The sequence below is a fragment of the Hypanus sabinus genome, chromosome 29 (assembly GCF_030144855.1).
Source record: "Hypanus sabinus isolate sHypSab1 chromosome 29, sHypSab1.hap1, whole genome shotgun sequence".
In the NCBI taxonomy this organism is placed as follows: Eukaryota; Metazoa; Chordata; class Chondrichthyes; order Myliobatiformes; family Dasyatidae; genus Hypanus; species Hypanus sabinus.
This window is the reverse complement of record NC_082734.1, coordinates 26,195,002-26,211,120: the sequence shown is the minus strand read 5'-3', so window position 1 is coordinate 26,211,120 and position 16,119 is coordinate 26,195,002. Positions and strand designations below refer to the sequence as shown.

The 16,119-nt window shown below is 42.3% G+C and overlaps 1 protein-coding gene and 1 long non-coding RNA gene across 5 annotated transcripts in view; one reads left to right on the top strand and one right to left on the bottom strand.

The window, feature by feature from the left end:
• The window catches only part of LOC132383151 (uncharacterized), a 43,317-nt gene extending 31,246 nt beyond the window's left edge, over positions 1-12,071 (bottom strand). The window contains exon 1 of the long non-coding RNA XR_009508556.1: positions 12,041-12,071. This is a non-coding gene — a long non-coding RNA (uncharacterized LOC132383151). The remainder of the gene's footprint in view (positions 1-12,040) is intronic.
• The window catches only part of LOC132383149 (synaptotagmin-1-like), a 136,530-nt gene that overhangs the window by 93,024 nt on the left and 27,387 nt on the right, over positions 1-16,119 (top strand). For all 4 annotated transcript variants that reach the window (XM_059954001.1, XM_059954003.1, XM_059954000.1 and 1 more), the window contains 4 exons: positions 1,963-2,193; positions 7,658-7,839; positions 11,267-11,380; positions 12,868-13,035. In XM_059954001.1, the coding sequence (XP_059809984.1) occupies positions 2,043-2,193; positions 7,658-7,839; positions 11,267-11,380; positions 12,868-13,035 (615 nt within the window). In that variant the 5' untranslated portion in view covers positions 1,963-2,042. The remainder of the gene's footprint in view (positions 1-1,962; positions 2,194-7,657; positions 7,840-11,266; positions 11,381-12,867; positions 13,036-16,119) is intronic.

Sequence of the window (16,119 nt, the reverse complement as noted above, 5' to 3'; positions counted from 1 at the left end):
AACTTACAGACGGATTCCCACTGGTAAATTGCCTGGGATTCACATAGACCATGCACAGGATTCACTTTCCTAAGCGGAGACTTTACAGATGTGAGGGGCAAGTGTAAGAACAAACCAAGCAACAGGGGTGGCAAGCAGTTCTATTTATTTCTGTTTTCCAAATATTTTCAATTAGTTAATGTTTTAGGTGAATGGATGTTTATTTGAAAAATAATATGTTAATAGTCTTTGAACTTCAAGGAGATTCAGAAACACTTAAGGCATTGGAAGTTTTGACAGGTGGCAAAGCTGGAGGAGGAGCTGGCCATCGATCAGAGGCAGCCTCAGTAAATGTGTTGGTGGGGCTTAAAGTCACAGAGGCACACAGCACAGAAACGGGCCCTTTGGCCAATCTGGTCCATGCTGACCAAGATTCCCATCTAAGCTAGTGCCATTCTGTATTTTGACCAGCCCATGAAAAGACTTGCCTGATCCACCCACGTCATCATTCATGTACATTACACAGACCAAACCTGTTAGGCATGGGAAGCTTTTGTCCAGCAAGAAGAAAAGTTCAAACGGTATGCGTGGGAAGGTCTCATGTTTCGCTGCCGGGGAAAAATACACACGCAGGACAAACAAATACTTTTTTGGGTCTTCTTAATAATGCCTTCACCTGTTTTAGATTTTTAAATGCAGAAAGACGGTATAAAAAAAACATAAAAATGAATTTTAAATAACCGCATTTCCTGCTGTTACAATCTCAGCTTAATTTTGGTCCACATACTTGTGTATCAACTAGTTAAGTACACAGTAAGAGAATAAATAAAACAAAATATACAAAACCAATACGGTAGTGGCAATTTTTGGTACACAAGTGTTTCACTTCCAAACACATATAGGCTAGACCCTGAAACAAATTCCCCTCATTCACACTACGTGAACAGAGGTTAATGCATTCACATTACTCCAGTACATCACGATCAGTCATGAAACAATAAAGTAAGACAAAAATAACACTTTACAAAAACTTTTACAATATATTGCCTTGTAGTTAAATTACTAGAATGGTTAACTGACTAGACCAAAAAGGAACTTTGCACAACCACGCTATCCAGCACCAATACTTTACTCACGAAAATCTTTCATCACCATACAGCCAGCACACCAAGCCCTCGATGTCCATTCTAGAACATTGTAACTCTTCTTTCGACTCTGCACGTGCATAATCACCATGTTCTTTTAAAGGCACAGGCAGCTATTTTAGTGCAGTCAGGGTGAATACATAAGTGCACTTTAACAATAAACAGTAATATTCACCAGTCACCTGGTTACACATACCTCAGCCAATTCAGATTCAGATTGATTTATTTATCTCGTGTGCATTGAAACATTCAGCGAAGGGTGTCTTTTACAGCCGACACGCTCAAGGGTGTGCTGGGCACAGCCCGTAAGTGTTGCTGTGCATTCTGACGCCAGCATAGCGTGGCTACCAAGTTCAGCAGAGCACAACAGGTAATGAAACAACAACACCAAATTTAGCCCCTTACCTCCCAGCCCACGCACATACACAGCCCTCTAACTCCACAGGATAAGCCTCCTTGGGCCTCCAGCCTCCATCAGACTATCACCTTTGACTTCCTCAACGGACTGTTAGGACTTGCGACAGGAGAGGAGTGTCTGTTAGAGGACCAGATTCTGGGATGATCTCTTGGGGGCAGGGGGTTGGTGTGGTTTAAAGACCGTGAATTATTATAATCTAGTGAATTGTCATTGATTGCTTCTATGATCATTACGATAAAACAAATACCATATGATAATGGCAGAAACAATTAGAGTTGAGATTAGAAAGATGTTTATTACACAGAAGCCAATTACTTGGAGGTAATTATTGCACTCTTTTCTCTGGGGTTTCATACTTGTTAATTTATTGTTGTACTTCAGTATGTTTAGCTCAGGACACTTTCTGCATTTTCTTTCCAGATACTTGCTGGCTAACTGGATCACTTATTTATTTCACCATCTCCTGGGGCTACATCCAACTGCCCATCTGAGGACTGACAATGAATGCTGCACGGAGGGAAGCGGCATTGGACACCACGGTGACCACTCCAGAACAACAGCTAGGTCACAACGTCACCGAGACGCCGAGCAAACAGGATGTGTTCTCACACATGAAGAACAAATTCATGAATGAACTGAGCAAAATACCAAGTAAGTCCCTTCGGCAAACACCTGACTCTTGAACCAGAGGGGATTCTGAAGAAGTCATCTGACCTCATGCAAATGAGCAGCCCACTCCCCTCTTGAGCCTCTCCACCATCCAAAAAGTTCAAGGCTGATATGACCGTAAGCTCAAGTCTGCATTGTCACCTGAGCCCAGATCTTTCAACCACCACCCCCTTCCTTATCAAGAATCTGACTTCTTCCTAAATATTTTCAAACCCTGTTTCCATGGTCCTTTGAGAAAGAGGTTGCAAAGATTCACAACTACTTTCAATGGCTAATCTATTAACTTCAAACAATGACTCCCAAGTTTAGATAGTCCCACAGGAGGAAACATTCTCTTCACATCTGGACTGTCAAGATCTCTCAGGATCTTCAATCTTTCACCATGCCCAAGTGAAGTATTGGTATTTTATGAAGGATATAATCTCCATCACACCTAGTTAGGGATGAGGATATCCCAGAGGAATTGGAGTTTATGAAGAACAGGCTTGTCTGATTAAATGAAAGAGAATTAGAAATGAATTATTCATATTAAAGAAAGTGATGTAGTGTGATAAACACAAGAGATTCTGCAGATGTTGGAATTCCAGAGCAAAACATACAAAATATTGACCCAAAGCATTTACTATCCATCTCCCTCAAAAGATATTTCTTGGACCAGACATTGACTGTCCATCTCCCTCCACAGATATTTCTTAACCCAGAACATTGACTGTCCATCTCCCTCCACATATGTTTCTTGACCCAAAGCATTAACTGCCCATTCCCCCTCTGCAAATGTTTCTTGACCCAGAACACTGACAGTTCTTTCCTACTCCAGAGATGTTTCTTGACCCAAGACATTGTCTGTCCATCTCCCTCCACAAAGGCCGCCTGACTCTGTTTCTCCAATGTATTGTTTTTTTGCTCCAGATTCCAGCATTTTCACTCCCTCATATCTCCATTTCTTCCACACAGACTCTTTTGTCTATTTATAACATGAAATTAATCAATAAGCCAACATTCTGTACACATAGTACATGCATTGGCAATTGTATTATATAAGGTATATTGGCGATTATTACAGTACCGAATGTGACAGAATGGAGAGGAGCTTACAGTGAGAGTTGAGGAATATCAGTAAAGGATGTGGAACAGCTCAGTGCTAAAGTGAGGTTACATTAGAGTTGTGGGATATTTTGGTGTTAACGCAAGTCCGGTTGACTCCACTGCTTTCTGCATCTAATTTTCCATGTCAGATGGCCTTGTTCCATTTTTAGCTGTTACCTTATTTTCTTTGTGTTGTTTAACTAAAATGTCCCTTGCCTTTTCATAGAACTTGTGGGATTAACTTTACACACAAACCTGGTAACTCAGAGACCTCTTTAGTGGAAGTGTTAACTAGAAAATCCGATTTGATATCTTCCTCAGCCAGCTCAATGGTAATTCTGGGCAATGCTTCCTATAGTATAAGACTGAGTATCAGAAACATAAGATTGTACAATATATCTGTTTGTTTTGCTTTGTCTCTCACTGTTTTCTGTTACTCAACTGCTTCTTATTCTTTTTTTTCTCTTTTCAGTGCATGCAAGCAAATGTAAGTAGAACATGGAAAATAATTACTAGGGACTCAGTTGAAAAGTATTCCGGTGAGGAAGTTTAATGAGGTTGCAGTGATTCCAGGATATGGGAATCATGAAATACAGTCTGACCTGCAGGGATGTAGTTATGGTATTGGGAAATACATAACACTGCTTCAGAAACGCGAGTCTGGATCCGGTGTGGGGAAGTTAAATTTTAGCACTTTACTAAAACTTAAGAGGCTACTTTCAGTTATGGCAAACAAGGAATTATTGGCTTGTTGGTGAAAACTATTTGGTTCTTCAAATGCTTTCGGCCATCTGGGCTGTATGTGATTCCAGAACCACCAATGTGATTAACTCTTTGGTCAAGGGAACAGTTAGACACAGGCAATAAATGCTGGCTTTCCTAGCAATGAGCTATTAAATAGGAAGTAAATTTGAACTGGCTGTAAATTAGTAAATGGATTCATTATTGTCACATGTACAGTGGTAGAGTGGAACATAAGAGCATAAGAAATAGGAGCAGGAGTCGGCCATCTGGCCGTCGAGCCTGCTCCACCATTCAATAAGATCATGGCTGATCTGGCCACGGACTCATCTCCACCTACCTGTCTTTTCCCCATAACCCTTAATTCCCCTACTATCCGAAAATCTATCCAACCTCGTCTTAAATATATTTACTGAGGTAGCCTCCACTGCTTCATTGGGCAGATAATTCCACAGATTCACCACTCTCTGGGAAAAGCAGTTCCTCCTCATCTCCATCCTAAAGTTATTCCCCCGAATCTTGAGGCTACACCTCCTAATTCCAGTCTCACCTACCAGTAGAAACAACTTTCCTGCCTCTATCTTATCTATCCCTTTCAGAATTTTATATGTTTTTATAAGATCTCCTCTCATCCTTCTGAATTGCAGCGAGTACAGTCCCCAGGCGACTCAATCTCTCCTCATAGTCTAACCCCCTCATCTCTGGAAACAACCAGGTGAACCTTCTCTGCATCGCCTCCAAAATTTATTTTGTTTTCTTCGTGAGCCGTGGGTGTTGTCAAAGGGTTTGCGTTTACTGCCCTGCCATTCCTGGTTGCCATGGGAACAGTGAAAGTTGGTGAACCAATAACTGTGGCACATGATGCTCAAAGTTCAAGGTAAATTTATATCAAAGTACATATATGTCACCATGTACTACCCTGAGATTCATTTCCTGGAGGGCATTCACAGTAAATACAAAGAAACAACAATAGAAGCAATGAGAAACTGTACAAAACAAAGATGGACAAAGAACCAAAGTGCAAAAGACAATAAGTAATGCAAATACAATAAAATAAAAACAAAATAATAGATAGATAGATAGATAGATAGATAGATAGATAGATAGATAGATAGATAGATAGATAGATAGATAGATAGATAGATAGATAGATAGATAGATAGATAGATAGATAGATAGATAGATAGATATATATATATATATATATATATATATATATATATATATATATATATATATATATATATATATATATATATATATATTGAGGACCTGAGTCCTTGAAAGTGAGTCCATAGGTTGCGGAATCAATTCAGGGTTGAGGTGAGTGAAGTTATCCATAATGGTTTAGAAGCCTACTGGTTGAAGGGTACTACCTGTTCCTGAACCTGGTGGTGTGGGAGCGAAGGCTCCTGTACCTCCTTCCTGCTGGCAACATTGAAAAGAGAGCATGGCCTAGATGGTGGGCATCCTTGATGATGGATGCAGCTTTCCTGAGATAGGAGTCAATCACATCAGGCTGTAAGAGGGCTTTACCTGTGAAACACTGGGCTGTATTGATTGCTGTTCCAATCAATGGCATTTTTATTTCCATACTAGACCATGATGCAACCAGTCAGTATACTCTCCACCGTACGTCTATAGAAGTTGGTCAAAGTTTTGGATGACATGCCGAATCTCTGAAAACTTCTAAGAAAGCAGAGGCACTGTTGTGCCTTTTTTGTAATGGCACTTACTTGCTGGACCTGGACAAACTACACAAGTCTTTCAACAAACTATCAAAATATTTTAAGAGTAGCTATAATGGAGAGTCCAGTTACTTTAATGGAACATCCCAGGATATCTACAAGTTGGTGTTAAAACCTGTCTAAAGTTATCTCCTTCTGATGTATCTTTCTACATTATGAATGACGAACTGGGGGTTGAAATTCCATGTCTAGGTCCTACAGTTCTCCTGTCTGGGATACTGAGAAAACAAAAGGCCATTGAGAAACAGATTAACATTCAAACATTTAATTTTACATCTGGTAGCAAGACCATTAGCTTACCAAAGGTTAAATATCCTGGATGTCACAAACCATAAGGCTTCAAAAGTATTTATGTTCCTTTTGAAAACTTCTAGTCCTCTCGAAATGAATGCTAAAATTGCACTTGCCTTCCTTACCACTGACTCAACCTGCAAGTTAACCTGGAGAGAATCCTGCATGAGGACTCCCAAGTCTCTTTGCACCTCTGATCTCTGAACTTTCCCTCTGTTTAGAAAACACTCTGTGCCTTTATTCCTTCTACCAAAGTGCATGAAGATACAATTCCCTACACTGCATTGCATCTCGCTAGTTCTAAATTCGAATCTGCGCAGATTAAATTACAATAAAGACAATGAAGTCTGGAGCATGGGTTTGATATTAATGGTTGTTAAGCAACTAGATCATTCTTTGTGATGATCTTCATTTGACCCTTAAGAGAAAGATTCAGTTTAGAACTATCACTTGAGATTACGGAGAAAGCTGTTAGAACTTTCTTCACACAGTTGTTGCAAGTGGGAGAAACCATTGAACTGCTAGATTGCTGAGATGCAAGAACCATGAGATAATGTTGCATTTCTATAAAAGCCTGGTTAGCCTGCTCTTGGAGTATTGTGTTCAGTTCTGGTTGCCTCATTCTAGGAAGGATGTGAAAGCTTTAGAGAGGATGCAGAGGGGATTTACTAGGATTAAAGAGCATGCATAACAAGAATAAGTTCAGTAAACTAGGGCTTTTCTCTTTTGAGTGAGAGAGGATGAGAGGTAACTTGATAGAGGTGCACAAGATGATTAGAGGCATAGATAGAGAGACTTTTTTTCCCTGGAGCAGAGGGCATAATTTGAAGGTTACTGGAGGAAAGGAGAGGGTGAATTTCAGATGTAGGTTTTTTTGAAACACAGAGAGATGTTGCATAGAAAGCTTTGCCGAATGGGTGGTAGAGGCAGGTACATTATGGACATTTATAATCTCTTAGTTAGGTACATGGGTGATAGAAAAATGGAGGGCTAGATTGACCTTGGAGTGGATTAAAAGAATGGCACTTCATTGTGGGCTGAATATTATTGTGCTGTAATGTTGTATTTTTGTTGTATGTCCTTTCCTTTATGTTCTATGTTCTGTGTGTGTGTGCGTGCGTGTGAATGAGACAGAGAGAGAGAGAGAGATAAATATTGGTCAGCAGGCCAATAGTCACTATATCAGGTGAGAGAGTGCAGTGAAAGGGAACCAGATTTCATGAGGAGGTAGATATGTTCTTATCTTCCAGTGACACATCAATGAGTAACCAGCAATCTCTCGTTCGATCTGTCACCTGGACCGGGTAGAATGGTTACAGTCCATGAAGGTACATGTCCAATAACTTCTTCAGAGGAGCAAGAAGTGTTGAGACAGAGTCGTAAGGAAAGAAAATAAGATTAATTTTACTGATACACAATAAATACAGAGGGATAGGCTTTAGCATTGGGAATGTTCATAATAAGAGGTACACCTTGATAGAGTTATTTATGTCCAGCATCTGCAGACTCACTCGTGCGTTGCTGTTGTCTTATTGTTTTGAATTATGACAGACTTATGTTGTTCCATGCTCTCTTCTCAGTACCACCCTGGGCCCTGGCTGCCATCATAATTGTAGCCTGCCTGCTCCTGCTCTGTTGCTGCTTCTGCATCTGTAAGAAATGCTTCTCCAAGAAGAAAAAACAGAAGAAGGGAAAGGACAAGGGCAAGGCTCAGATCAACATGAAGGAGGTGAAGGATCTGGGGAAGAGCTACATCGACAAGGTGAGTGAGAGGCAGTTTTGCAGATCCATCAGAAGAACACGGACTGTGGAGCACGGAGGAGGCTTCTTCACCTTTCCTCTCCGGATCTGCAGATTCTGATTTATTTACATGTGTATGTCAAACATACAGAGAAACATGTTGTTTGCGTTATCAACCAACACAGTCCAAGGGTGTGTTGGGGGCAGCCCGTAAGAGTCACCTCACATTCCAGCGCCAACATAGCATGCCTGTAATGCTCGCAGAACAATCCAGAATACAAGGGACAAAACAACAACAGCAAATCATAAACACAAGAAAATCTGCAGATGTTGGAAATCCAAAGCAACACACACAAAATGCTGGAGGAACTCAACAGGTCAGGCAGCATCTATGGAAATGAACAGACAGTCGATGTTTCTCACCCACCCACCCCACCACATGCACAGTCCTCTAGCCCCAGGACAGGCTGTCTTCATCCTCCAGGGGCTTCATTTCCTCCTCTCTGCCAGCCCGCTACTTTTGTTAACGTATCTACTGTACCTCCAGTGATGTGTCCTCCACAACTCTTGCCAGAGATCCCTCACCTCTGTGAGAAGCATTTCCAGCATGCCCATTCTAAAAAAGATCCATCCCCTTATCTTGTAACTATCATTCAGATTTGGCATAATCTGTAATCCAGAGACCCAGTTATACGCTGGAGACACAAGTTCGAATCCCACCAGCACAGACTGAATCTGAATTCAATACATAAAAAATATCATGATGACCATGAAACCATGTTGATTGTCATAAAAACCCATCTAGTTCACTAATGTCCTTTAGGGAGGAATCTTGCAGTCCTTACCTGGTCTGGCCTATACGTGACTTCAGACCCACAGCACTGTGGTTGACTCTTAAAAAAAATAGGATGGGCAATAAATGCTGGTTTAGCTGGCAATGCCCACATCCCATAAATGAATAAATTTTTAAAAATCAGACTTTAGTGCATGAATTTACCCAGACTACAGAGAATCCTTGGATGACACTAAACATTGCAGATAGAAGTGTCAAACATAAATGCTTGAAATCTGAAATCTAATCATCTGGAAATATGGAGCAGATGAAACAAAAAGAAACAGTTGTAATTGACAGAATAAAGATGAAGATTAAGGATTAGTTTTATCTATCACATTGAGTCAACGACCAACGCAGTCCAAGAATGTGATGTGGGCAGCCTACAAGTTTTGCCTTGCTTCCGGCGCTAACATAATATGCCCACAACTCACTAACCCTAACCCGTATGCCTTTGGAACGTGGGAGGAAACTGGAGCACCAAAATACACGCGGTCACGGGGAGAAAACACCAATTCCTTGCAGTCAATGGCAGGAATTGAACCCTTGTCACTGACACTGCAGAACATACTGTAATGCCATCAAAATACTAGAAAAGACCAGGGGGAGCCAGTAGATCCAGTATATTTAGAATTTAAAAGGTCCTTTGCACCATTGCATTTAAACAGTTATTAAGCAAAATTGGCCATAATACTGTATATTACAGAGACTGAGCATTCTTGTATAAAACAAGATCTCAGTGAAAGTCTAATGGGGCTTGAAGCAGGATTATATTTCCCCTGGCTGAAGTGTTGAGAACCAGAGATCATAATCTCAAAGCAAAGGCTGAATTTCTGCTGCTATTCTTGGCTTCAATTAAAAGGATTTTGTCACATCTCTGCTTTTGCCATCCATTTAACATCTCTGCTAGTTAATGACTCTGTCGTTGGAAGCCTCTCCTTATCTATTAAAACCTTTCACTAAAACCTCTGCCAACTCTCCTCTGCCAGTTGGTGAACGCCTTCGTAAATGAAGTCCCTTTCTCTTGGGTTGTTTGAGGAAATGTATTCTGACTCTGCAATGGCCATTTCCATCCTGAGAGTGTTATCCAGAATAGACCAAAGTTTTCCCCACCAGGACAGACATACACTGCATTACCCCTAGAATCTGCACTGTCCTTCAGCAAAATCACAGCAGTTCTCATTGTGTTTACAGATCCCCTATCTTTCATAACATCTCAGTCTCCTATAGCCCAAAACTCTATTTTTCTCACCTTTAAATATTCAAAGAAGCAGCCTTCACAGATCTGTGGGATGCAGAGTCAGGAATTTGCTCCTCAATATCTTTAATAAGTGGCCCCTTTATTCTGAAACTGTGCCTGTGAGCTCCAGACTCCCCCACAGGTGAAGCCGTTTCAATAATGAACATGTCTCAATGAGATCCCACTTTCCATTGTTCTCACAAGGCAAAGCATTCATCCCAGGAATCAGCCTGGTGAGCCTTCTCTGCATTATCTTCACATTGCCCACACTGTCAAACTCCCCCACATGAAAATTAGTGCTTTAATAAGGAACTAGGCAATGACAGATCACAGTGGCAGGGCAGAGTGCTATTGTCGAAGTAACTGCCATCGCCAGTAACAAAGTGAATACAACGACGAAAATAACTGGACCCAGAACACGCACACTCTTACGACTCAAGCATTCTTTTTAGTTTACTTGTGCACAAGGAGAACAGCATGGCCTGTCACCCACACTGTGTTGAAGTCTGAACAGAAAACTGCTATTTTTATACAGAATTGGCTTATCAGATATGGATATTGATCACTGTAAAGATCCACAGATCAGGATCAGAATCACTGTCAAGCCGACAGCCAATGATATTTTGAAGTTAGTGAAGACAATAGAGCCTCAAATGTTGGGTATGTTTCTCATCCTTCCATTATCCTCACCTCGTCTGTCTCCGACACCCCCCGTTGTGTGAAGGGATGCTATGTTTCAGGAAGAATGCTACCGTGGTGGTCTACGCAGTTCAATTCCACCGCTCTCTTTAAGGAGCTTTTACATTCTCCCCATGACCATGTGGGTTACCTCACACATTCCAAAGCTGTAATGTTTAGTAGGCTAATTAGTCACGAGGGTGTTACCGAGCAGCTCAGCCTTGTTGGACAGTAAGGGCCTGACACCATACTGTATCTCTAAATAAAATAAATTTTTTTAATTCATTATTGGTTGTGACCTTTTATCCACTGCAGGAGAGGGTCAAAGTGGTAAACTAGTAAATTGGTTTATTATTGTCACATGTACTGAGGTGCAGTCAACAACACATCTTGCATATTGTCAATATAGATCAAATCATACCAATAGTCCATTGACATTAACAAGAGAAAACTAACAGAGTGCAGAATAAAGTGTTACAATTACAGGGAAAGTGCAGTAGTAGTGGACAAAAAGGTGCAAAGTCAAATGAGGTTGAGTCATCCTATCGTACAAGGAAATTGTTCAAGAGTCTGATAGCAGCAAGAGCAGAGGGTGTCCTTGAGCCTAGTGGTCTGTGCTTTCAGGCTTTGGTATCTTCTGCCTGATGTATGGTCAAGCTCTGCCTGAATTCTGATCAGCTTTCTGCTTTGTGATTTAAGGTGCAGCCAGATGTGGAGGACCTGGATCCAAGTTTACTTGGAGAAGAGAAGAAGGAGGAGGAGAAGCTCGGGAAGTTGCAGTACTCCCTGGATTATGACTTTCAGAGTGGTCAGGTTGGTGCTTCAGTTTAACGCAGTAGCGTTGCTGCCGTTTCTGGAGTCGGTCTCTCTGTGAGCTATCAACAGCTGCATTTAATACTCATTACATCCCTTCATCCCTAAAGCTGTTCCTTGGTTCTGTGCACAAACACCTGGCAAACTCACACTGTAACAGGAGAACGATGTCAATCCCGACCATGTGTAAGACCACCACAGCTTGAGTTCTTTGACCCTCCAGGGTCATTAACTCAGCAAGTGTGGTGATGCAGGCAGCAAGGTCCCGGTCATGGAGGGGTCTTGTTGAAGTTTTCTGGAGGAGACCATCTGGCCATCTTGGCTGCTCTTAGCAGCTTCACCACCAAGTAAACTGGAGCAGCTTTGTCCTTGAGATTTGGTGACCCATAACTTCACAGGAGGTGTGGATGCAGAGCCCACACGTTGGGGGATGGTGGGGTCCACACCACAGAGCTATGTTGTTATACTCTTTAAAACCAGAAAACTAAGTGTTGCTAAGAATCAGTTCCCTGCTAGTTCTTCACCAGCCCCACGGATCAGGATCCCATTGGGTCTGAGGGTGATCGAGAGAGAGGGCCACTGTAGAACACACACACACACACTCCCTCTCTCCCTTTCACACGCACACACACTACAGATACAAATAGGGGAATTGCTTACCTCATATTTTCCTCTGCCCTTCATCCATTGGAGCTCCTAAGATCTGGAAAGCAAAACAGAGAAACGTTCAAGGCATCAAGCCTCACAAAAGGCCATGGCCACCCACTGGGAGCAAGCAATGCCCATTCCTGCCCAGCCTCTTGTGAGGTTGGCTGAAATCCAGTTTACAGTCCTAACCCCACTGTGTGTGGACTGAGCCTGGGATAGTATTGGTTCACTCTCCACAAGTCTCTAAATTCAAAATGAAGTAATATTGGTTAGAAGTTTAACTTTGTCAAAAAAAAAACTGACCCTTTGGAAAGGTCATGGTGCTGTGAATATCCAAAACAATGAGTTGGTATCTTTCCCTGAAGTGATCTAACATGTGGCTATTATTCTCCAAACACTGGCTGAGCCAACACCAGGCCAAGGTTGATGGGGGTTTGGTCAGTAGGGCAATCTAGGTCCATGGAAACGGGGAAAGGGATCTGAGGCCAAAATCTCATTCCCATGGTCTTACTAATCAGCAGTTTAGGTTTGAGGGGCTGAGAAGATATCACCTGCTCCTGTACCTCACGATTGATGAGAATTGGAGGAGATCCACAACCAAACTATAGTTCACTATCAGAAGGGGGTTGGACATGGTTCCCCAGTTCTCTTTGTCATCCCTGTCTGGTCACTACAGTCCAAATCAGCAATGAAAGTACCGGCCCAAAACCACCCCATTCCGTATACAACTGAAGGCTGTGGTAGGAAATGTCTGGGCTGCTTGACCAAGGCAGGCCATGTTACTAAGGGACTCTCTGGTCGCTTCCTGACTGCTAATGGTTTGTTATGTGTGATTTCAGCTCATTGTCGGGATTATACAGGCAGCTGAGTTAGCTGCCTTGGACATTGGTGGGACATCTGACCCCTATGTGAAAGTCTACCTCCTGCCAGATAAGAAGAAAAAATTTGAGACCAAAGTCCATCGCAAGACTCTGAACCCCACCTTTAACGAATCGTTTACCTTTAAGGTAGGACACTGAACAGAGCAGTGAATAGTTAAGCTAATCATTTTTTTATCTGGCTGCTTTTATTGATGTTCCTGGGCATAGCATCTTGTTGCCATGGAAGTGTGAGTTCACACCAGGATTTCAGCTGAAGTGCAGTAGTAGGCGTGTGAAATGTTCACACGATGCTCGCAATGTGAAAAACAGCAGAGCAGCAAGCCATGCTATTATATATTTCATCTTTCCAAACTGGGCTTGTTTGTGCGAAAGGGAATATGTCAGCCTCTGTAACACCAGCTGAAGTAGGGGCAGGGAATGCAGCTGGAGATGGTGGAAGTATCAAGTGAGGATGTGCCCTTTCTTCAACGTGCTTTGACTTCAACAACCTCCTCCCTGTATTGAAGTTACAGTCAGAGTTAGGCTTGGCTCAGTGGGACCTACACCGGCCTCTGAGACCAGAAGGGGATGGATCAAGTTCAAGTTTAATTGCATATATGAATATCCATGAATACAGCCAAATGAAACAGTGTTCCACTGGGGCCAAGGTACATAACACAGAACCAAAGGTCATGCACAGCACAAACACATATAAGATAGCGGTAAACATACAGTAGCACAAATATATATAATATAGCTCAACTCCCTTAGTGAGATATCCCATAAACTGATGGAGCATGAATGTTGTCAGCAAGAACAGGCCCTCAGCAGTCTCTAAATGAATGCATGCATGAGTGCAATCTGGTCTGTCTTCCACTGTGCAAGCACAGGAGAGCTGCACCAATAGAAGGGGCCTGCCCCCAATCCAGCATAGATGCCGTACCACACTTCCTCCAGTGCCTCCACTCCTGACAGCTGCAATAGGCAACACTGAGGCATAAGGCCTTGTCCTCGCTATGACCAAGGCCACCATTCTCCCCAACAAACCAGTGAACTGGAATCGCAGTCTTCTAGGTTACCAATATCCAACAGGGTTTTGTGATCACAAGAAAAATGTTCAAGACAATCAGCCACTGTCAGATTGCACACCACCTCACACTGACTCCAACATCTTTCTATAGCAGGCACCGATGCAATCTGCACCAAGCCCAGCTCCTCCACTAATGAGCAACTCGACGATGGGGTAGATCTGCAGTACTTGAAGTTCTTAACGTCCAACAGTGCCTTGCAATCATAAGAAAGACACCTAAAAAGGAGAAAAGCATTTTTGGCTGGCCCTGGAGAGGCCGCTGAAGCTGGACAAGCCACCTTACTGGAAGAAAGTGCCATTTTTAAAGATTTTTAAAGACAAGATATTCTGCAGATGCTGGAAATCCAGAGTAATGCACACAAAATGTCAGAGGAATTACTCAGGTCGGGCAAGATCTATGGTGAGGAATAAACAGTCAATGTTTCAGGCTGAGACCTTTCATCATATTGACTCTTTATTCCTCTCCGCAGATGCTGCCTGACTTACTGAGTTCCTGTAGCATTTTGTATGTGTTACTCAAGATTTTTAAAATTTAGCTTTATTTATGACATCAGACTATCAAAACATAAAGTGAAATGTGTCATTTGCGTCAGCAACCAGCTCAGTCCAAGGATGTGCTGGGGGCAGCCCACAAGCATCGCCACACTTCCCGCACCAACAAAGCATGCTCACAACTTGCTAACCCTAACCCATACATTTTTAGAATATAGGAGGAAACTGAGGCACCAGGAGGAAACCCCTGAAGTCATGGGGAGAATGTACAGGCTCCTTACCGGCAACAGCAGGAATCAAGCCCCTGATTGGCGATCACTGGCACTGTAAAGTGATTGTACTAACCACTCTGTACTTCCTCGTCATCATTCCTTCATCCACTGCACAGAGTCAGATTTACTTATCATGTGTACATCAAAACATGCAGTGAAATGCATCGTTTGTGTTAATGACTGACACAAGCCCAAAATTGTCACTACACATTCCAACGCCAATGGAGCATCCCCACAGTCTCTCACCATGAGTTGGAATTGCACCATGATATCAGGAGAATACAACTCAACTAAATAACGGCATCTGGAACTAGAGAACCAGGATCCATCATGATGAAGGTGGAAGTGACTGACTGTGAAAAAATTTCACTTTCCCACTGTTAAGTATATTACACTCAGTGGCCACTTTATTAGGTACCTCCTGAATCCAATGAAGTGGTCACTGAGTGTGTTTTCATAGTCTTCTGCTGCTGTAGTCCAAGGTTCGATGTGTTGTACGTTCAGAGATGCTCTTCTGCACACCACTAGTCTAACACCTGGTTAATTGAGCTACTGTCGACTTCCTGTCAGCTTGAACCAATCTGTCCATTCTCCTCTGACCTCTCTCATTAACAAGCTGTTCTCATTAACCCATAGAACAGCTATTCTCTGGATGGTTTTTGTCTTTCACACCATTCTTTGCAAACTCTAGGGAATGCTGTGCATGAAAATCCCAGATTAGTAGTTCCTGAGATCCTCAAACCACCCCATTTGGCACCAGCAATTTCCATGGTTAAAGTCACTTAGCTCATACTTCTTCCCAGTTCTGATGTTTGGTCTGAACAACAACTGAACCTGTTGACTATGCCTGCATGCTTTTATGCATTGAGTTGCTGCCACATGATTGACTGATTAGATACTTGCATTAACAATCAGGTATGTATATAGATACACCCAATAAAGTGGCCACAGAGTGGATGTGTACAGTGCGGGGGAAAGGAATCTGGCATCCTCAGCCAGTCTATTACCAGGATTCTTAACTTCATTCTCAGGTCAGGGGCATTTCAGGATGTGTGATAAATGCTGGCATTGCCTGGAGATGCGTGATAAATGCTGGCATTGCCCGGGGATGTTCATGTTCTAGTAATGGGTAAATTGAAAAATTGTACGTCTGTCAGGTTCTGCTGAAACATTTTGCATCTGCTGCAACATTGGAAAATATTTCACAGCTTGGAATATGAGTAATCAACTTGACATTTTTATTTATCCCTGACTGAAGTATTCAACACAGTCCTGAACAACACCTTCTATCTGCCAGTTTTAGGAAGGCAGCAAAGTACAGGGAGCAAGGCCAAAAGGTAATAGATACAAGGGAAAGTTGAGCTCAAATCCCACCGT